Source organism: Pseudopodoces humilis, chromosome 32 (assembly GCF_049639895.1).
Source record: "Pseudopodoces humilis isolate 2021_Gansu_Grassland_sample_001 chromosome 32, ASM4963989v1, whole genome shotgun sequence".
NCBI classification, from domain to species: domain Eukaryota; kingdom Metazoa; phylum Chordata; class Aves; order Passeriformes; family Paridae; genus Pseudopodoces; species Pseudopodoces humilis.
Genome location: NC_142231.1, coordinates 2174630 through 2196995, shown reverse-complemented (window position 1 = coordinate 2196995; position 22366 = coordinate 2174630). Strand labels below are relative to the sequence as shown.

Sequence of the window (22366 nt, the reverse complement as noted above, 5' to 3'; positions counted from 1 at the left end):
GTAAGAAGCAAAAGTTGCCCCTGGGATATTCTGGGAATGAGAAAAGAACATGAATGGGAAACAAAGAGCACAGTAGGTGCTCCTTGTGATGTGGTGAAGGGAGGTCAGACACCCCCAAGGACCATCAAGGTCTTGCACCCCTTGAAACACCAAAAGAGGTGGGGAATTATGGGAGAGAATATGAGCAGGGGTAACTGTAATTACGGATGGAGGCTAATGAGATAAGGAGATCTGTCAGCAAAGCTCATGAGTCAGGCAGGATTTGGGGAATTTCACAACTGCCTCACTGGTGTTGGTGTTTATCCGACCTCTCCGGGCAGCCATTAATTGCTGCCTGATTAACCAAACCCAATAACAACATTAGAGACCTACTAATTACCACGGAATGGAGACAAGCTCCTCCAGAACGTATAAAGGAGAACTTCCATACTCCTCTGGAGTAGCTGAGGATCCTTCATTCTCATTTCTCCTCCTGTTTCATCACCTCCTCCACCAGCTCTCCCACCTGGAAGTGCTGCCATGAGACAATATTTCTCCAGATATGGGAATGGGAATTTCAGTTCTTCTTCCACTCACTGTGGGACCACTGGTGGTGGAGATGGGAGATTCGGAGGGTTTGGGTATGGGTATGGGTATGGCAGCAGGAGCCTCCACAACCTTGGAGGGTTTAGGAATGTCTATACTGGTGGAGGCTATGGAGGAGAAGGAGTAAGATACGGGAGATGCCTTGGGTTTGGTGGCTGGAGACAACCTGAGCGGGGCTTTGCTGGAAGAGGATATTTCATAGGAGGTTTTCAGAGTGGTGAAACAGGGCTTGGTGGCACCTACAGAGGAGGTTCAGGCAGGGAGGTGCTCAGAGGAGGCCTTAGAGTAGGGGAACAAGGGGCTGGACAGGGATTGGGACAGGCTGGAGTTCTCCGAGGCATTGAGGAGGTCCATGTCAACACCAACCTGTTGAGGCCAATACAGCTCCAGGTGGACCCCGAGTTCCAGCAAGTGCGCTCAGATGAGAAGGAGCAGATCAAATCTCTCAACAACAAATTTGCATCATTCATCGAGAAGGTGAGTCTTGGTCTCTGTGGTGTTATCTGGGAAGGGGGAGGTATAAGGTAGGTGTGGGTCATGCGGACACTGTCATGTTCCATCTTCTCCCTCCAAAAATCCCAGCAGTGGCTGAATTCCCACAGGCTGTTGTGAAGCTCACAATGGGTCACTGTTAACTTTGCTGTGTGAATCACTTTTTGCCTTGGGATAAAGATCTTGGAGTCATCTTTTGTATCAGGACAATAAAATGCTGGCATGTCACCGGCACATAGACTCACTCCTTTTTTGAGGAAAGGGACTTCTGGGAATATATATTCCTATATTCCAGTGCCTGGAGGTTGTTGATGCCAGCAGGAAAAATGGGTGATGGACATCTTGATGAGTTAGAATTTTTTCTCAAGCAAAGCCAGACCTTGCAAGAACAGGCTGTTTTAGTGCATCTTCTTGCAGGGGTTTGCACTTGCCAGAAATTGCAAGTTAATTCAATTTCTCTGAATTATTAAACAAAACACTTACTGGTTTGGAAGCCCTGCTGTCTATTAGGTGGTCTTTCATGACTTTCCATTTCTCCAGTTCTGTCTTCTCTTCTGCTTCTGCTCAAGCCAGCCACAAAAGCTCTTCCACCCCATTGTATCTGGGAGGTGTCTCTGTTTCTACTTCTCTCTCTTACATGTGGAGACTTCAGGGTTTCCTGTTTCACCAGAGAGGAGGTGTTGGTTACACTGAAGAGGTTTAAGATTCCATAGTCCTGAAAAATTAGCATGTCAGTGACTCTTCTTTCCCTCCTAAACTTTTGGGTGTCCAGGTCACTATTATAGAAATTGTGGAATGATTTGGGTTGGAAGGGACCTTAAAGTTAATCCCATTACTGCCACAGGCAGGGACACCTTCTACTAGACCACTTTTCTCCACACCCCATCCAACCTGGCCTTGGACACCTCCAGGAATGGAGAATCCCCTGGGAAAAACATTCCAGGGCCTCACCACCCTCACAGGGAGGAATTTCTTCCCAATATCTCACCTATTCCTGCCCTCTGGCAGTGGGAAGCCATTCCCTCATGTCTTTTCTCTCCAGTCTCTTGTCCCAAGACAGATTCCCTGGAGCCCCTTTAGGCACTGGAAGGGGCTTCAGGGACTCCTTTCACTTTTCTTCTCCACATGAACATCCCCAGCTCTAACAGCCCATCTCCTTGGCAGAGATGCCAACTGGAGGAATACTGCCCCTCCGGATCTGTTTTCCCTTCCAGGTTCAATGTCTGGAGCGACAGAATCAGGCACTCTTGGCCAAGTGGGAACTTCTGCAGCAGCAAAGCTCTGGCCCTGAGGAAAGCAGGAACATCAACAACTTCTTCAAGTCCTACATCACCAACCTGCAGCGGCAGCTTGAGACACTCCAGAGCCAGAAGGAGCAGCTGGATCCTGAAGCCTACAACATGCTCCAGCTTGTTGAGGATTATAAAAACAGGTGAATAGTCACAAATCTGGGAAAGCAGGTGCTGGAATTTTCCCAGCTGATGCTCATTGTGCCCTTATAAAAGCTCAGCTTTGCATCTGCAAGAGTTTGGGTTTTCTTAGCCCTGCTCTGCTGAAGGTGCATTACAGGGCTTGACTTTGATGATGGAAGAGTTTGGTAAGAGTTGAAATGAGAGGAAAATCAAAATTTATTATGATCTCTCCCATCATTTTTCCTTCCCAGACTCCTATTCTTTCTCCCCCTAGCAGTGAGCGACCCAGGATTCCATTTGCAGGACCCTGGTGGGGAGGGACAGAGCTGAGCTTGGGGTTAAGTTGGGGAGAGTTGTCACCTTCTCTGGCTTAGATAATTTATGTCTACCCACAGCGCTGAGAAGTGGAAAGCTTAGTTCAGAATTACTAAATTTAGGACTGATTAGTACTGACCCCATTTTTTGGGCTGTTTTAGTACCTCTCTTTGAAGAGGGTTTGCACTTGCCAGAAATTGCAATTAAAGTAAAATGAAAATTCAACACATTCAGTCTTTGGATGATTCTGTTGTTTAATGGTCCACTTGGCTTAAAAATTAAGACAAACAATTAAAGATAATGGATAGATTAATTAAATAGATTAATTAATAATAGATAATAGATGATAGATAATAATTTACCTCCTTATGTACCCCAGATTTGAGGATGAGATCAACAAACGCATGTCCATGGAGGAAGAATTTGTGGAGCTTAAAAAGGTGAATAAACCCAACACCCTGAGCAAAATCAAAGCCTTGGAAATAAAACAATATCTGGGTGGTTAACAAGGTTCTCAAAAGCTGAAGTCTTTACTGAACTTTGTCTAATTTTAACCAAAGTAACTGAAAACCAGAACAAGACTGAAGAGGAATTATTTCCTCTAGAGAATGAACTGGCCCTTTGTAGGACCTTTGCTGTTTTTTCCCTATTCACTCAATCCCAGTCCAGGTAGAATATTGTTATTATGTTAAGTAATGTCTGTAGATGTCTTAGAAGAATAAAACTGTCTGTGAAGAGAAAATTTAGGCAACTTTTTACTAGAAATATGAATAAAAATGGTATTTTCCCATTTCTCATGTTCCCCAGGAACAATATACTGCTGCAGTTGGGGTACTCATTTCCCAGCAAATTTTTTCATCTTAAATGCTTTCCTTTTGTTCCCATTGCTTTTCAAATGAAATCTGAGATCTCTACGCCATTATTTGATCCCAGGAATGAAGGTTTTATAGAAATATCACAAGAATTGCACTTCAGTGGAGCATTTGGATCAAAAAAATACAAATATTCCAATGGGTTTTGGTTTTTTTTGCAGGAACTGGATAGTGCCTACATGGGAAAAATGGAGTTTGATGTCCGAGTGGATATCCTGAGGCAGGAGCTGGAATTCCTTCGGTGTTTATATGAAGCTGTGAGTGATTAAAATCTTACCCTCAGGACTTGAAGGACATGTCTTCTAGAAATTCCCAGAAATTTTGCTTGGGTGGGATTTTTTGGCTTGGAGAATAAATTATCCTTGGACTTTCATGAGTGAAACGGGGTATGGTGTGTCCTGAAGGCTGGAAGACCTTGAAAATTGCAGGTGGTAGGGGCACAGTGGTTCCTGGGGGCTGCAGGTGGAGAAATTCCAGTGGGAAATTGGCCACAAGGTCCCAGTTTTTCCGGGACTGATCTGGACTGACCACAATGACTGTTAAAATCCCTAACTTGGTTTTCCATGCAGGAGCTGTCCCAGCTGCAAACGGTTGTTGGGAACACTGATATTATTCTGTCCATGGACAACCACAGGGACCTGAACATGGAAGGAATCATTGAGGAGGTCAGGCAGGAATATGAGGGGATGGCCCACAGGAGCACAGCCGAAGTGGATGCCATGTACCAGCGCAGGGTGAGTGGATACCATGAAAACAGGAGCACAAATCTCCTCATTGGAAAAGAAATTAAATATGTGTTGTGTCCTCTTCCCATCAGTACCAGGACCTGCAGAACATGTGGGTGAATCAACGAGAGCAGCTGAGGAACAGTCACCAGGAAATCCAGGAACTTGCCAGGCAGATCCAAAGACTCCAACCAGAAATTGAAATTGCAAGGAAAAGGGTAAAGCTGATACTTTCCAGAAAGATTAAATTGTTTAAGTCCCTTTTCCATGGGATCTCAATGCAGTATATGGCAGCCAATCATTTGGAGGCAAACTTAGGGATGAAATTTTCTCTTCCCAATGAAGCAGATTTAGATTTTTGGGATCTATATTGGGGTTTAATTGTGTTAATTTACCCAGTCTAATATATTCTTGGTGTTCTGTCACTGAGGAAAGCCTTTTGATTTCCAAGGAATTCTAGGAGGGTGTGAAAAATAAGGGATTTTGGGGGTTTTCCTGTGCTGGTCTAGGAGTTGGACCAGATGATTCTTGTGGCTCCCTCCTGACTATAGATATTCCATGATTCTGTTATAAAATCCTCCCCACAGATGGGACATGGTCATATTCCCTTTTTTCCCTCTGCAGAATTTCAGCCTCCAGGACTCCATTAAAGATGCTGAGCACTATGGGAGCTTGGCCATCAGGGACAGCCAGGAAAAGCTCCAGAAGCTGGAAAATGCTCTCCAACAGGCCAAGGATGACCTTTCTCAACTTGTCCATGATTACCAGGAGCTCCTGAATGTGAAGCTGGGCTTGGACATTGAGATCGCCATGTATCGATCACTCCTTGAGGAGGAGGAGAACAGGTGGGGGCAAAATCCATGCTGGAAGAAACACCCAGACAAAGTAGCATGTCCATGGATCTGTCACTGGGATCTCTGGCGTGGACTGGGACTGGGAGGAATCGCCTTTCTGCAGATAATTGATAAATGGGTTTAAATTCAGGTTAAACATGAATTTTAATTCTGATTTTATTGGCTGCTTTACCTCAATGTAATTTTTCCTCCACAGGATCCAGGAAGGATCACCGGCCACGATATGTGAGTATCCCAAGGATTTTCACAGGTTTTTTTAATGGAAACTGTTCGGACTTTGTGATCTTGACATCATTGGAACTACCAATCCCAGTTCCCATCTTAATTCAGGAAAGGATGCAAAGGGGAATTTGTGAAAACATGTTAATATAACATCTGGCTTTAGAATCATTGGCTAATATCTAATAAATTTGGAGGACATGGGAAACACCACATTTAACCCATAGGTCTGTTTGATTGCAGGGCAGAAGGGAAGGAAATAAAAACTAGTCCTAAAATTTGTGGAAAAGTTAAGGAAGCTGAAGGAGAGAGAAACATAATCTTGGCCTCTGCAAATGCTGGGCTGCACTGAGTGTTCATGTGTGGAGTAAGACATACATTGTGTTTTTAAAAAAGTTAAAACCAAGAAAAATGATAAAATATTCCATAGGCTGATCTCTGCTAAGGGAGATTCTTGTTGGGCACCTTCAAAAATAAGTCCATGACCACCAAGGTAGGAAGGATGACATTTAAACCAGCCCTGCTCAGAATTTTTTGGGGTAAAAATAAGAAATTGAACCTAATTTCCATTTCTTGCAGGTATCATTGACCACGACAGCAGAGCTCCTGGGGTATTTGGAGGCATAAAAAGTGTGAAGGGGAGAATGAGCTCTGATGGTACCAGTGGGACCAGAATGAAAGGGTTAATCTCTGGAGGGGGAAAAGGTGGAAGCTCTGGAGGGGGTGGATCCAGCTCTGGTGGAGGTGGGTCAAGTTATGGAGGTGGAAAAGGTTCAGGATATGGGGGAGGAGGAAGCTCAGGTGGGGGAAGCTCCATGACAAAGGGTGGCAGCTGCTCTGGAGGATGGGGGTCCAGCTCTGGTGGAGGTGGGTCAAGTTATGGAGGTGGAAAAGGCTCAGGATATGGAGGAGGAAGTTCTGGCAGTGGAGGCTCCATCTGTGGAGGAGGAGGAAGTTCTGGCAGTGGAGGCTCCATGTCCAAGGGGAGCAGCTGCTCTGGAGGTGGAGGATCTAGCTCTGGTGGAGGTGGGTCAAGTTATGGAGGTGGAAAAGGCTCAGGATATGGGGGAGGATCCATCTCTGGTGGAGGTGGGTCAAGTTATGGAGGTGGAAAAGGTTCAGGATATGGAGGAGGAAGTTCTGGCAGTGGAGGCTCCATGTCCAAGGGGAGCAGCTGCTCTGGAGGTGGAGGATCTAGCTCTGGTGGAGGTGGGTCAAGTTATGGAGGTGGAAAAGGCTCAGGATATGGTGGGGGAAGCTCTGGCTGTGGAGGCTCCATCTGTGGAGGAGGAGGAAGTTCTGGCAGTGGAGGCTCCATGTCCAAGGGGAGCAGCTGCTCTGGAGGTGGAAGATCTAGCTCTGGTGGAGGTGGGTCAAGTTATGGAGGTGGAAAAGGCTCAGGATATGGGGGAGGATCCATCTCTGGTGGAGGTGGGTCAAGTTATGGAGGTGGAAAAGGTTCAGGATATGGAGGAGGAAGCTCTGGCAGTGGAGGCTCCATGTCCAAGGGGAGCAGCTGCTCTGGAGGTGGAGGATCTAGTTCTGGTGGAGGTGGGTCAAGTTATGGAGGTGGAAAAGGCTCAGGATATGGAGGAGGAAGTTCTGGCAGTGGAGGCTCCATCAGTGGAGGAGGAGGAAGTTCTGGCAGTGGAGGCTCCATGTCCAAGGGGAGCAGCTGCTCTGGAGGTGGAGGATCTAGCTCTGGTGGAGGTGGGTCAAGTTATGGAGGTGGAAAAGGCTCAGGATATGGTGGGGGAAGCTCTGGCAGTGGAGGCTCCATCTGTGGAGGAGGAGGAAGTTCTGGCAGTGGAGGCTCCATGTCCAAGGGGAGCAGCTGCTCTGGAGGTGGAGGATCTAGCTCTGGTGGAGGTGGGTCATGTTATGGAGGTGGAAAAGGCTCAGGATATGGGGGAGGATCCATCTCTGGTGGAGGTGGGTCAAGTTATGGAGGTGGAAAAGGTTCAGGATATGGAGGAGGAAGCTCTGGCAGTGGAGGCTCCATGTCCAAGGGGAGCAGCTGCTCTGGAGGTGGAGGATCTAGCTCTGGTGGAGGTGGGTCAAGTTATGGAGGTGGAAAAGGCTCAGGATATGGTGGGGGAAGCTCTGGCAGTGGAGGCTCCATCTGTGGAGGAGGAGGAAGTTCTGGCAGTGGAGGCTCCATGTCCAAGGGGAGCAGCTGCTCTGGAGGTGGAGGATCTAGCTCTGGTGGAGGTGGGTCAAGTTATGGAGGTGGAAAAGGCTCAGGATATGGGGGAGGATCCATCTCTGGTGGAGGTGGGTCAAGTTATGGAGGTGGAAAAGGTTCAGGATATGGAGGAGGAAGCTCTGGCAGTGGAGGCTCCATGTCCAAGGGGAGCAGCTGCTCTGGAGGTGGAGGATCTAGTTCTGGTGGAGGTGGGTCAAGTTATGGAGGTGGAAAAGGCTCAGGATATGGTGGGGGAAGCTCTGGCAGTGGAGGCTCCATCTGTGGAGGAGGAGGAAGTTCTGGCAGTGGAGGCTCCATGTCCAAGGGGTGCAGCTGCTCTGGAGGTGGAGGATCTAGCTCTGGTGGAGGTGGTGGGTCCATTTCTGGTGGAGGGAAAGGTTCAGGATCCGGAGGGGGTGGATCCAGTTCAGGTAGTGGAGGGTCCATATCCAAGGGTAGTAGCATCTCTGGAGGTGGAGGATCCAGTTCTGGTGGTGGTGGGTCGAGCTGTAGAGAAGGGAAAGGATCAGGATATGGGGGGGGAAGTTCAGGGAATGGAGGTTCCATGTCTGGAAGTGGTCAGGGCTCTGGTGGTTATGGATCTGGCTCCAGCAGTGGGAGATGCAGCCCCCACAGTGGCGGGATGAGCTCAGGAGGAGGAAGCAGCTGTGGCATGAGAGGGTCCACCTCCAGAGGTGAAGGACAGAGAAGTTCTTGTCACAGAGGCTCCATGTCTTCAGGTGGCCAGAGCTCTGGTGGCTATGGATCCAGCTCTGGCAGTGGCAGATGCAGCCCCCACAGTGGGGGAATGAGCTCTGGAGGTGGGAGTAGCTGTGGGAGGAGAGGGTCCGTATCTGGATGTGGAGCACAGGGAAGTTCATGTCATGAAGGCTCCATGTCTGGAGGTGGACAGAGTTCTGGAGGTTATGGAGCAGGCTCTGGGAGTGGCAGCTGCAGCACACACAGTGAAGGCATGAGCTGTGGAGCTGGGAGCAGCTCTAGCAGGAGACGGTCCATATCTGGAGATGGAGCACAGGGAAGTTCATGTCATGGAGGCTCCATGTCTGGAGGTGGACAGAGCTCTGGAGGATTTGGATCAGGCTCAGGGAGTGGTGGGAACAGTTCTGGGGGAGGAATGAGTCCTGGGTATGGAGGAAGCTCAGGCAGTGGAGGACTGAGCTCTGGCAGTTGCATTGGTGGTGGAGAAGGAGGCTCAGGGTATGGAGGAAGCTCAGGTAGGAGAGGCTCCATCTCTGGAGGTCATGGGGGATCCAATTATGGCAGTGGTGGTTGCATTAGTGGAGGAGAAGGAGGCTCAGGGTATGGAGGGAGCTCAGGATATGGAGGTGGCTCTGGCAGGAGAGGTTCCATCTCTGGAGGTGGAGGAGGAAGCTCAGGTCATGGAGGATCCAACTACGGCAGTGGTGGTTGCATTGGTGGTGGAGAGGGAGGCTCAGGGTACGGAGGAAGCACAGGTAGGAGAGGCTCCATCTCTGGAGGTCATGGGGGATCCACTTATGGCAGTGGTGGTTGCATTGGTGGAGGAGAAGGAGGCTCAGGGTATGGAGGGAGCTCAGGATATGGAGGTGGCTTGAGCAGGAGAGGTTCCATTTCTGGAGGAGGAGGAGGAAGCTCAGGTCATGGAGGATCCAACTATGGCAGTGGTGGTTGCATTGGTGGTGGAGAAGAAGGCTCAGGGTATGGAGAAAGCTCAGGAAGGAGAGGTTCCATCTCTGGTGGTGGTCACAGCTCTGGAGGGCTGGGATCGGGCTCTGGCAGTGGAGGGAGCAGTTCTGGAGGAGGAATCAGTTCTGGGTATGAAGGGAGCTCAGGTAGGAGAGGCTCCATCTCTGGAGGTGGTCACAGCTCTGGTGGATATGGATCAGGCTCTGGCAGTGGCAGTTGCAGCCCCCACAGTGGGGGAATGAGCTCTGGTAGTGGTGGGAGCAGCTCTGGCAGGAGAGGCTCCATCTCTGGAGGTCATGGGGGATCCACTTATGGCAGTGGTGGCTGTGTTGGTGGAGAAGGAGGCTCAGGGTGTGGAGGAAGTTCAGGATATGGAGGTGGCTCTGGCAGGAGAGGTTCCATCTCTGGAGGTGGTCACAGCTCTGGAGGGCTGGGATCGGGCTCTGGCAGTGGAGGGAGCAGTTCTGGAGGAGGAATCAGTTCTGGGTATGAAGGGAGCTCAGGTAGGAGAGGCTCCATGTCTGGAGGTGGTCACAGCTCTGGCGGATATGGATCAGGCTCTGGCAGTGGCAGTTGCAGCCCCCACAGTGGGGGAATGAGCTCTGGTAGTGGTGGGAGCAGCTCAGGCAGGAGAGGCTCCATCTCTGGAGGTCATGGGGGATCCACTTATGGCAGTGGTGGCTGTGTTGGTGGAGAAGGAGGCTCAGGGTGTGGAGGAAGTTCAGGATATGGAGGTGGCTCTGGCAGGAGAGGTTCCATCTCTGGAGGTGGTCACAGCTCTGGAGGGCTGGGATCGGGCTCTGGCAGTGGAGGGAGCAGTTCTGGAGGAGGAATCAGTTCTGGGTATGGAGGGAGCTCAGGTAGGAGAGGCTCCATCTCTGGAGGTGGTCACAGCTCTGGTGGATATGGATCAGGCTCTGGCAGTGGCAGTTGCAGCCCCCACAGTGGGGGAATGAGCTCTGGTAGTGGTGGGAGCAGCTCTGGCAGGAGAGGCTCCATCTCTGGAGGTCATGGGGGATCCACTTATGGCAGTGGTGGCTGTGTTGGTGGAGAAGGAGGCTCAGGGTATGGAGGGAGCTCAGGATATGGAGGTGGCTCTGGCAGGAGAGGTTCCATCTCTGGTGGTGGTCACAGCTCTGGAGGGCTGGGATCGGGCTCTGGCAGTGGAGGGAGCAGTTCTGGGGGAGGAATGAGCTCAGGGTATGGAGGGAGCTCAGGCAGTGGAGGACTGAGCTCTGGCGGTTGCATTGGTGGTGGAGAAGGAGGCTCAGGGTATGGAGGAAGCTCAGGTAGGAGAGGCTCCATCTCTGGAGGTCATGGGGGATCCAATTATGGCAGTGGTGGTTGCATTAGTGGAGGAGAAGGAGGCTCAGGGTATGGAGGGAGCTCAGGATATGGAGGTGGCTCTGGCAGGAGAGGTTCCATCTCTGGAGGTGGAGGAGGAAGCTCAGGCCATGGAGGATCCAACTACGGCAGTGGTGGTTGCATTGGTGGTGGAGAGGGAGGCTCAGGGTACGGAGGAAGCACAGGTAGGAGAGGCTCCATCTCTGGAGGTCATGGGGGATCCACTTATGGCAGTGGTGGTTGCATTGGTGGAGGAGGAGGCTCAGGGTATGGAGGGAGCTCAGGATATGGAGGTGGCTTGAGCAGGAGAGGTTCCATTTCTGGAGGAGGAGGAGGAAGCTCAGGTCATGGAGGATCCAACTATGGCAGTGGTGGTTGCATTGGTGGTGGAGAAGAAGGCTCAGGGTATGGAGAAAGCTCAGGAAGGAGAGGTTCCATCTCTGGTGGTGGTCACAGCTCTGGAGGGCTGGGATCGGGCTCTGGCAGTGGAGGGAGCAGTTCTGGAGGAGGAATCAGTTCTGGGTATGGAGGGAGCTCAGGTAGGAGAGGCTCCATCTCTGGAGGTGGTCACAGCTCTGGTGGATATGGATCAGGCTCTGGCAGTGGCAGTTGCAGCCCCCACAGTGGGGGAATGAGCTCTGGTAGTGGTGGGAGCAGCTCTGGCAGGAGAGGCTCCATCTCTGGAGGTCATGGGGGATCCACTTATGGCAGTGGTGGCTGTGTTGGTGGAGAAGGAGGCTCAGGGTATGGAGGGAGCTCAGGATATGGAGGTGGCTCTGGCAGGAGAGGTTCCATCTCTGGAGGTGGTCACAGCTCTGGAGGGCTGGGATCGGGCTCTGGCAGTGGAGGGAGCAGTTCTGGGGGAGGAATGAGCTCAGGGTACGGAGGGAGCTCAGGCAGTGGAGGACTGAGCTCTGGCGGTTGCACTGGTGGTGGAGAAGGAGGCTCAGGGTATGGAGGAAGCTCAGGAAGGAGAGGCTCCATCTCTGGTGGTGGTCACAGCTCTGGAGGGCTGGGATCGGGCTCTGGCAGTGGAGGGAGCAGTTCTGGAGGAGGAATCAGTTCTGGGTATGGAGGGAGCTCAGGTAGGAGAGGCTCCATCTCTGGAGGTGGTCACAGCTCTGGTGGATATGGATCAGGCTCTGGCAGTGGCAGTTGCAGCCCCCACAGTGGGGGAATGAGCTCTGGTAGTGGTGGGAGCAGCTCTGGCAGGAGAGGCTCCATCTCCGGAGGTCATGGGGGATCCACTTATGGCAGTGGTGGCTGTGTTGGTGGAGAAGGAGTCTCAGGGTATGGAGGGAGCTCAGGATATGGAGGTGGCTCTGGCAGGAGAGGTTCCATCTCTGGAGGTGGAGGAATGAGCTCAGGTCATGGAGGATCCAACTATGGCAGTGGTGGTTGCATTGGTGGTGGAGAAGGAGGCTCAGGGTACGGAGGAAGCTCAGGTAGGAGAGGCTCCATGTCTGGAGGTCATGGGGGATCCACTTATAGCAGTGGTGGTTGCATTGGTGGAGGAGAAGGAGGCTCAGGGTATGGAGGGAGCTCAGGATATGGAGGTGGCTCTGGCAGGAGAGGTTCCATCTCTGGTGGTGGTCACAGCTCTGGAGGGCTGGGATCGGGCTCTGGCAGTGGAGGGAGCAGTTCTGGGGGAGGAATGAGCTCAGGGTATGGAGCGAGCTCAGGCAGTGGAGGACTGAGCTCTGGCGGTTGCATTGGTGGTGGAGAAGGAGGCTCAGGGTATGGAGAAAGCTCAGGAAGGAGAGGCTCCATCTCTGAAGGTGGCTCGAGCAGGAGAGGCTCCATCTCTGGAGGTGGAGGAGGAAACTCAGGTCATGGAGGATCCAACTATGGCAGTGGTGGTTGCATTGGTGGTGGAGAAGGAGGCTCAGGGTTTGGAGGAGGGTCAGGATGTGGCGGAAGCTCTGGATATTGGGGAGGGTCAGGGCATGTAGGAAACTCTGGGTATGCGGGAATTTCAGGCTATGGAGGAGGAAGCTCAGGTGGGAGAGGGTCAGCCTCTGGGGGAGGAGGAAACTCCATCTCTGGAGTTTCAGGACTGAGCTCTGCTGGCACCTGCAGCCCTGGCAGTAGTGGGGAAAGAGGTTGGGATTGCTCTGTAGGGGACAGTTGCTACGGATCCGGGACTAGTGGAGATGGGACACCCATCTGCAGAGGTGAGACAGAGGAACACAGGTCAGGAGGAGGGTGGTCTTCTCCAAGCCCATGTTACTGGTCTGCCTATGGAAGGCGCTCAAGTTCATCTGGAGATGCCGCCCACAAGTAAAACTTGGATGCAAAATCTCACCAGTGGAATGGGATGAAGACATTCCCTCATTGTCAGGGGCAATGGGACTTTCCTGCTGTCACCACTGGTCTGGATAGGCTGTGCATCATCCTGAGCTCTCACTGCACAACCATCCCTGGACTCTCCACCCCACTCCTCTGCTGGATGCTGATATTGTGATGGTGTCCCTTCCTTGGGCTTTCTCAGAACTTTTAATCTCAGGCTGTGTGGAACCTTTATCTTTAGCAACTAAAAGCTTGAAATCTTGTTTGGTGTGTTTGTTTTGGTCTGGCGAGGGAAGGACTCTGATGTCTCTAATGAGATGTTTGATAGAACTTTCCATATACATGAATTCATGGAATTCTGATCCAACCACAGGAAAAAGCTCCTGGAAATATTGAAAAAGTAGAAGGTGGCTGGGAAAGAATGACAAATGCAGATCGTCTGCTGTAAAAATGGGGTTTAAGGCCAAGTCCTTTAGGCCTGGTCTGACCAGTCAGCAAGGACACATGGCTACACCTCAGTTCCATCATTCCCTCCAGGAGTCACTTTTTAAATAACCTGGGGGCAGATCCTCTGTGTAGCTTTTTTTTTTTGGCACTGCAGCTGCAGATGAAGAAAGGAGCAGAAAGTCCGGGAATAACAAAGTCTCATCTCACTTTTGGTTCAGTTTTCCCCCTGGAGTTCCAAGTTATGGTGAGATGGGGTGTACCTGAGAAAACATTTCTTGGCCAACATCTGATTTTGGGGATGTCCTGTGCAGGGTCATTGTTGCAGTCAGCAACCTCAGGATCTTGTCCAGGGAAGCAGCAGGATTCTGGGGACCAGCATGGAACACCAACAAGACGGGCTCTCAGTTCATGAAACCATTTATTCAGCATTGGAACAAAGTCAGGTCCAGAACAGAGAGCTCCGAACAGAGGCACAGCAGGGGTTTTTGAGGGATGGAACCCCTGAGAGTTTCCACCTTTAAGGGTGGAGTTCAGGGTCAGGGACCAGTAGAAGCACACCAAGGGAGAACCCCCCCAGGGACTCAAACCCAATCAGAACACCTGGGCCGCCCTTCACAAGGGGTTTGGGGTGGGACAATGTAACTCTTTGTCTCCCCTGAGGCCGCTGCCATAGGTCATGGGTTGGACCCAATGATTGTTGTGCGTCACCTCCAATTCAGGACATTCCATCATTCTATGATCTTACTCAGTGGTGATTTTTATGACAGGAAGCAAGATATTCCCTAAATTTCTCCCAGAACCTCCCCTAAAGACCAATCAAAAGTTCTAACAAAGCAGAGAGCAGCTGATTTTATGCCAAAATTTTGTTCAAGAAGCTTAATTTAATAATGTCTTAAATAAATAAATAATGTCTAAACCCTTGTTTAGCAACACTCTACTGAGATAACTGGAGTGTCCCAATCCCATTTGGAATATTTCATGTCCTTTCCCCAGTTGGCAGGAAAGAGGATCTTCTCTTTTGGAAAAAATTCCAGCTGTGAAGGGTCCTGGGAGAGGCAGGAGGGTGAGGGGGAGAGACACAGATTTCTGGGAAATCCACTGTGGAACCTCATTCACAAAGTGCTGTAGAGCCACAAAAAAACATGGTATATCAATGGAATTATGGAACTAGTTTGGTTGGAAGTGATCTTTAATGGTAATTTTCTTTCATTAGGGGCTCCAAGAGAGCTGGAGAGGGACTTGGAAAGAAGTGATGCAAAAAGGAGTGGGCTAGAGGATGGAAAGGGAGAGGGTTAGGTGGGACACTGGGAAGAAGTTATTTCCTGTGAGGGTTGTGAGGCTCTGGAATGGATTTCTCAGAGATTTCCCCATCCTTGGAAGTGTCCAGAGCCAGGCTGGATGGGGCTTGGAGCACCTGGGATAGTGGAAGATGTCCCTGCCCATGACAGGAGGTGGAGCAGGATGAGCTGTAAGGTCCCTGCCATCCCAATGCATTCCATGATTACATGTGGAGGGCTAAATCAAACCCTCACAGCAAAGCACTTTGGAATCTGCATGGAGGGAGCTCCAGACGTTGTTCAGTCAAAACTGGGTTTCGCCCAGGTTCAGCTTCATAGCTCTCAGGAGGCTTCAGGATCCAGGTGAAACCTCAGGATCCAAATGAAAACCACTCTGCATCATCACAATCCTGTTTTTATCCAAGGGATCAGGCAAAACCTCATCTTTTATGGTAAAAAGTGGAGTAATTATGCACAATCCAGAGGGTCACAGGGCTTTGGTTTCACTGATAAATTAATTGTGCAGCCAGGGTGTTTCTCATCTCTAATCAGAAAAAATAAAATTTCATAAACAATAAAAATGTATTATTAATAAAAAGGATTAATAATACAAGTATATAATTAATTTTAAAATATCTGATTAATAATAAAATATTACAGCAACAAAATAAATTATTATTGACAAAACATTTTATTAATAATAAAGATTTCTTATAATAAAGTATCAAACATGATAATATAATAATAATAAAAGTATTGAATATAAAAATATTGGAATACTATAATTACCTGATCAATAATATAGCTATCAGATTAATAATTAAAATATTAGATTATGGATTAAATATTTGATTCATATTATAATATTTTTTTCAGATTAATAATTAGAATATTGATTAATAACAAAAAATGTCTGCTTAGTTTAAAAAAATTGGGGTTTTTTTACTTTTTTATAATTTTAACTTATGATAAAAGATCTGATTAATAATAAAACTATGTTATTAATAATAAAAATATGAGTGCTGTGGTCAGGCCTGAGTGTTTTTTACTGATCCCATTTTTAGCATGAAAGGACAAAAAGGAAGAAAATTGGTAAGAAATGAGCACTTTTGAAGGCAATTCCAGCATCCCATTCATGCCTCTCCCTTGGAGGGGATGTCATCTGCTGGAGATCAGATACAGTGTCTGCTCCAGGTGATGGCAGACTTTTGATTCCAAGGGGAATTGAGAGCAGCAACTGGGAATCCCTGAGGGGATTCAGTGCTGTTCACACACTTGGAGTATCCCAGGTACCACAGGGGAGGCTTGAAAGGGAATATCCAAGCCTGTTTGCTCATCAGCAGAGCCATCAAGGGCTGCCTAGTTTCTGGAGACACGTGTTCCGGCACCTCCTTCCATATCCAATTATCCCTGTTGGAGTAGGAGGGGAAAATTTCATCTGGCATTTGAGTTGCCTAAAAATACCATATTTTAAAATATTTATAGTGGTTTATTTCCTCCAGAAGCTCTTGATCCGACTCCTGCTGGTTCTGCAAGGAGAGTATCTGGCCCAATTTAGGACTTTGGACCACATGGATTTAAGACCAACACCAGGATTTAGGTCTTTGGACCACATGAATTTAAGAACAAGACCAAATTTCTGGGTTTTGCACACAAATTTAAGTTCAAGATCAAGTTTTACATCTTGGGACCACAAAAACAGAAGACCAACACCAACGTTCAGGCCTTCAGACCACAAGTTTGAGATCAAGGTCAAATTTAAAGTGTTTAAACCACAAAAATTTAAGACCAAGGCTAAATTCCAGGGTTTTGAACCACAGAGATCTAAAACCAAGCACAAATTACAGGTTTTCAGACCACACAATTTTTCAGGCCTCTGCACCACGGGAATTTAAGATGAAGGCTGAGATTCAGTTTTTTTGACCATTCAGATTTGAGCTGGGGTGATCAAGCAGATGATTTTGTTTCCAGTGCCAAAGCACATTGAAAAATGTGTGGAAATCATCAAAAAAAGATGCAATGTTGATGTTTCCTCGACCATGTACATTGCTGGCTCCTCATTGGCTCATCCCTAAGTTAATAGAACAACAGAATCATTGAATAACCTGAGCTGGGTGGGACCCACAAGGATCATCCAAGTCCAGCCTCTGTTTCAAATGTCAATTTGAGATCACCCACAAAGTTTATTTATGGAAAATGTCACAAGATTGACTCCATAAGGCTGTTGACATTTTGAGGTTTGGTGTTCAGGGGTTGAGCTGAAGCATGAGAAGAAGAGGATCAAAAGAGAGGGCCCTCAGCTGTGTTCTCCATCACCACCAGGCTGTGAATGCCGAGAGAAGGAGTTTGCTGACACCCTGTGCCCGGGCAGAGAAGGAGCCTCTGGGAGTGCTGGTGGATGAACAGGATCTCAGGAATGGGGAGAGGACAGGGAGAAGAGTGGAGCTGGCAGAAGGTCACTTCTCTTTGGAGCTGGTTGTTGACTCTCTCTCTTTGCTGGTTTTATGCCAGAGGTTCACATGTGTTTTACAGAACATCCCAGGCTGAGTCAGCCTCGGAGCATGACTCCGTGGAGAACGTCAGCTTCCATGGGTTGAGGACCTGGCTGTCCAAATGCTGTCCTAAATATTATCTCCCACTGCTGTAACAACCTCTTGCTTGTGGCATCATGGAAGGTTCATGAGTGTTTCCAGGTGTGAACTGGTCGATCCCATGGAATCGCAGAACTATGGAATATCCTGAGCTGGAAGAGATCAACAAGGATCTTTGAGTCCAACTCCTGGCCCTGCATAGACCCAAATCCCACCTAATCCCACTAAAATCCTACTTAAAAAAGCCCACTAATTACAAAATCCCACCTAATCCCACTAAAATCCTACTAAAAAAAGCCCACTAATTACAAAATCCCACCTCCTGAGAGCATTGTCCTAATGTTCCTGGACCTCTGGTAGCCTCTTGGTCATGATCATTCCCTTGAGAGTCTGTTCAGTGTCTGATCACCTTCCAGGGAAGAACCTTTTTCTGATGTCCAAACTAAACCTCCCTGACACAGCTCCAGCCATTCCCTGGGTCTCTGGTGCCCAGAGCAGAGATTGGAGCTGCCCCTCAGGATGAAGCTGCAGCTCCCAATAGTTCTTCTTAGACTCCTCTAGCTGGGCAAACCCTCAGCTGCTCCTTGTGTGGGTCCTCCAGACCCTTCCCCATTCTCACAGCCCTCCTTTGGGTGCTCCAGGATTCTCCAGGATGCTTCTGGCACCCCCAGGAACCCAGCTAGGGGCTCAAATGCACTAGATACCACCATCTAGTGGGAGGAAAATGTTGCGCTGTGCTAGTGTGGATCTGGTGTTTGCCCCAGTTCTCCCAGTCTGACTGGTGCAGTTTTTACATCTTTGCTGTACAGATATGACCAGAACAACATGTTCCCTCCTGATTTACTTTGGCAAAAAGCCATGAAATTAGTCATGGCTATATTGTAGCACCATGAAAATTGTGGGGATCATTGCTGGGCCTCTTTCCAAAATTCCTGGTGATGAGAAGAGCATTAATGAGCTGTGATTACCCTGGTACACAGGCCACATCCAACCCTCCCTATCCTGTGAGGGAGCTGCAGAAAGGTGACTGTTCTGACACAGGTAAGCTGAGTTCCACCAGCTGTGTGGGAGAAGTGGAGAAGACCTGGTGTGCTTCAAATTTGGGGACCTTTCACTGTCAAATGAGGCATAAATATTTTGTCTTCTACAGCAATTTGTGTGGGATGGGGTGGAACTGGGAGAAGGAGGAAGAGCTGATGTTGTGGCCCTGTAAGCTACAGCCCAAGGGTGGCATCAGATGGCCTCAGGTACCTTTGGGGGACTTGGGGTTGTCAGGGGTCAAGTGGGTTGGGAGCCACAAGAGAAGGTGATCTGATGGATGAACCTTTTGTGACATCCAGGGCTGTGAAAACCCAAATTCAGAAGTTTGACTTAGAAAAGTGGAAGAAAACTCAATGAAACCATCCACAACCTTTTGCAATTTGGGAAGACGACCTGGACCCAGCCATGACCATGTTGACTTTGGCCACAGGGAGGAAAAAAAGACTATTTGAACTTTCTTTGCTTGAAAAGCTCCAAATTTTCAAGGCAGGTGTTGTGAGAACCCTGCTCAGGGCCCTTGAGGTACCTCAGAAGTACCAGGAGGGGGATTCAAAAGAGCCCAAGGAGAGACAAACTGGAGGCACAAAATGAAGCTGAGTCAGAACAGCTCCAGGCCAAGTGTCCTCCCCTTGGCTTCAATCCTGCTCTTCCAGCTGGGAATGCCATGGACGCTGCCTCTGTTTAAATGAAACATCCAGACTTCAATTGCTGCCCTGTGTGGGTGGAATTGATAGCGCTGTCAAGAACCCCTAATTAAGCTGCTTGTCTTTCCAGCTGCCTCATCCTATCAATTATCTCCCTTGCTGGGCCAAGGGCAAAGTGTTCCAGAGCAGAACATTTGCAAATAATGAGGTACAAGGAGACTTTCTGCATCAGCTGCTCTTGGAAACAGAATTCCAGCAAGATTCCTGGTAGCCAGATTTGTTTTTCATCAGCTTTCTTGTGAAAGGTGGTGAAAACTGCGTTGATGAGCTCAGGAACTGAAAAAAAATAATTAAAAAATCCTTGAAAAACCAAGGAGACAAATGAGCAGGGGAAATATTATCCCATTTCTTGGTGTTTTGAAATGCTTAAATGTTTAATGGTCACAGAAACACTGATCAAGGTTTGAGCCTATTGAAAAAATTCAGGATTAATCTGGTGGAGTAGTAGAGGAAAATTATTTCTTCTGATTGATCTGAAATGAAACCTTCACCATTTTTTGTTTTGGCAGGAAGCCACGAGCAGGGAGATGGAATCTTGGCTCCACCTCTTGGGCTCTCAGCAGCTCTGTGAAACTTCTCAGCCTTCTCCATCTGTCAAGACACTCCAATAAATCCCTTTTTATTTGCCTTGAGCTATCTCAAGGGTTTTAAATACAAGCTCCCATATAAAGGAGAGTGACAAGGAGTAGCAGATGGATTAATAAGGAATTTTGCAGGATACAGGTTACTGGTTCCTTTATGTTCTGCCCACCACTGCGAACTTACCGCTGCTCTCAATTAAATGATTAACCAATGTCCAGTTAACAGCCTTGGGACAGAGCCTCCTAATTTCAAAGCTCTTTATTGTCTTCTCCATGTGAGTTTTTTTCCCAGGTGTTCTACACAATCAAAGCCAAAGACTTAACAAAAATCACAGAATCATGGATTGGGTTGGAAGGGAACTTAAAATTTGTCCAGCTCCACCTCTGCCATGGGCAGGGACACCTTTCACTTCCAGGGTGCTCCAAGCCCCATCCAACATGGCCTGGGATACTTCCAGGAATGGAACAGCTACAGCTGCTCTGGGAAATCCATCCCAGGGCCTCATCACCCTCACAGGAAGGAATTCCTGCCCAATATCGCATGCAACCCTACCTTCTGGCAGTCAGAAGCCATTCCCCCTTGTCCTGTTCCTCCATCCCTTGTCCCAGGTCTTCTCCAGCTCTCCTGGAGCCTCTTTAGGCACTGGAAGGGACTCTAAGGGCTCCCTGCAGCCTTGTCTTGCCTTGCCTTGCCTTGCCTTGCCTTGCCTTGCCTTGCCTTGCCTTGCCTTGCCTTGCCTAGCCTCCCCTCCCCTCCCCAAAACTCCCCAAAACTCCCCAAAACTCCCCTCCCCAAAACTCTCCTCTCTGAAACTGTCCTTTGAAGAAAGAAACAGTTTCCAGGCCATTTTCTAAGCTGTTTTTACTGTATGGAGGGAGGACAAACTAACCCAATAAAAGAACCCAAGCTGACTGCATGATTTACACCTAGAGAAATTCCATTTGATTTCACAAATGTTCACTTGTATTGCCTATTTAAACCTCCCAATTTCTGCCAGGTACAGCAAACCGCAGGAAAAGCCCAAATTATTCCTTTTCATCAACCAAGCCCCACTCCTGAGTGTATAAAGGAGGAACACAGAGGTGTCGGAGCAGAAGGGTCCTTCTGGGTTGTCCTCTCCTCCATCATGTCTTCCAGCACGAGCCAGCTGGGTGAGCTTCCCATGGGAGAAGATTCTTCTCACCGTCCTCTGCTTCTAGTGGGTTGACCCTTGGCTGAAGCAGTGCTTCTCCTTCCTGGCATAGTTTGGGAGAGGCTATGGAGCCTGGAGCCATGGTCAGAGACTCCAAAACGCAAAGGGATGGAAATGGGTTTGTTCCGGGCTGTGGGGAGGTCAGGGATGCTGGGGCGCCAGTGGGTTAGTTGGCAAATGTGGAAGTGCTTGCCTGGTGCAGGCCAACAGGGACCTCCTGCAGCCCCTGAATGTGAAGGTCAACCCTGAAATCCAGCAGATCTGAAAGCAGGAGAGGGAGCTGCTGAAGAGCCTCCACAGCCAATTTGTCTCTTAAGCTGACAAGTAAGAGTTGTGAGAAGACTTTGGCATTCCAGACTTCAGTACCTCTTCTCCACTGCAGTTCATGAGTTTTGAGCTTGTTTTGATGTGTGTGACCCCGGTGCCATGAATGCAGATAGAACCTGTTAGATTTTTTTAATCTGATTTATGCTCTTAAATACTTTGATTAACTGTGTCTGGTTTCATTATTAATAGTGGGAGGGAGCTGTTCCTCCAAAGTGTCCAGTGGGGCATTGGCACAGCTGGCTTTATTCTGTAGCCAGACGTTTTTCCATGGTCTCCTATCCATGAATGAAGGTTTCCACTTTCAGCCCATTGATGGAGATTTATTTAAACATTTGGTGTTTCTGTAGCTGCTGCAAAGATTGTGCTGTCCAGGGCTTCCTTGGAGAAGGGATAAGTAGCAAGCTCACTTTCCTCTAGGATTCACGGATTCATGGGATCATGGAATTACTATGCCAAGTTGGAAGGAACCCATCAGGGTCATCAAGTTCAACTTCTGGCCCCATGCAGGACACCCCAAAAATCCCACCATGTATGGCTTGGGTTGGGATAGACCCCAAGGACCACCCAGTTCCAACCCCATTCCATGCTAGGGACACCTCCCTGCTGATTGTAGGTTTAGGAAGGCCACATTGACCCCCTTTTTTGCTCTTATCTGGTTCAACTAGCCTGGGGACTGCTTACCCAGAAGAGCAGATTCCTTGTGTCCCCCACACTCCTGTGGTCCCAGTAGGAGTCATCCTGAACTGGTGGCTTTGCTCTCTGAGTGCAGGTGCAACTTCTGGAGCATCAGAACAAGGTGTTGGCTGCCTAATGAGGTGTCCTGTGGAAGCAGGTGCTGACAGCCCAGAGGGACATCAGGAATGTATTGGGAAGCTTTGCCTGTGGCTGGTGGCAGTGGCTGGTCTCGCTGTGGTGGGAACAGGACCAGGTGGAGACAGAGCTGAACCACACAGAGAAGTTTGTGCAGGAGTTCAGGTGCCAATGAGTGAGGAGAACCTATCCTCAGGGCAGGAGCTCCAACAACTGCACTAATGGGACTCTTGGCATGGGCTGTATCATTAGACTTCCAAAAAACTGATATTAACAAAGACTGCAATTCAAAGGGCTAAGACTTAAGGAGCTGAGATCCAAAAGAGTGACATGCACATATCTGGGATCTGAAAAGCTGAGATCCAAAAGATGAGACCCAAAAAGCTGAGATACAAAAATCTGAGACCCAAAACATTG

General features: G+C 48.9%; 1 protein-coding gene across 4 annotated transcripts; it reads left to right on the top strand.

Annotated features, from left to right (window-relative positions):
- Positions 1-336: 336 nt before the first annotated feature.
- On the top strand, positions 337-13241 carry LOC102108722 (uncharacterized). 4 transcript variants are annotated; one of them, XM_088068744.1, is made up of 10 exons: positions 337-1062; positions 2292-2509; positions 3184-3244; positions 3838-3933; positions 4246-4410; positions 4494-4619; positions 5026-5246; positions 5452-5480; positions 6054-6590; positions 6711-13241. In XM_088068744.1, the coding sequence occupies exons 1-10, from the start codon at positions 520-522 to the stop codon at positions 12971-12973; spliced, it is 8259 nt and encodes a 2752-aa protein (XP_087924870.1). In that variant the 5' UTR covers positions 337-519; the 3' UTR covers positions 12974-13241. The 4 variants fall into 4 exon arrangements, with proteins under 4 accessions (XP_087924870.1, XP_087924871.1, XP_087924868.1 ...); XM_088068745.1 differs by having other exon boundaries at positions 6054-9515; positions 9756-13241; XM_088068742.1 differs by having other exon boundaries at positions 6054-13241.
- The last annotated feature ends 9125 nt before the right edge of the window (positions 13242-22366 follow it).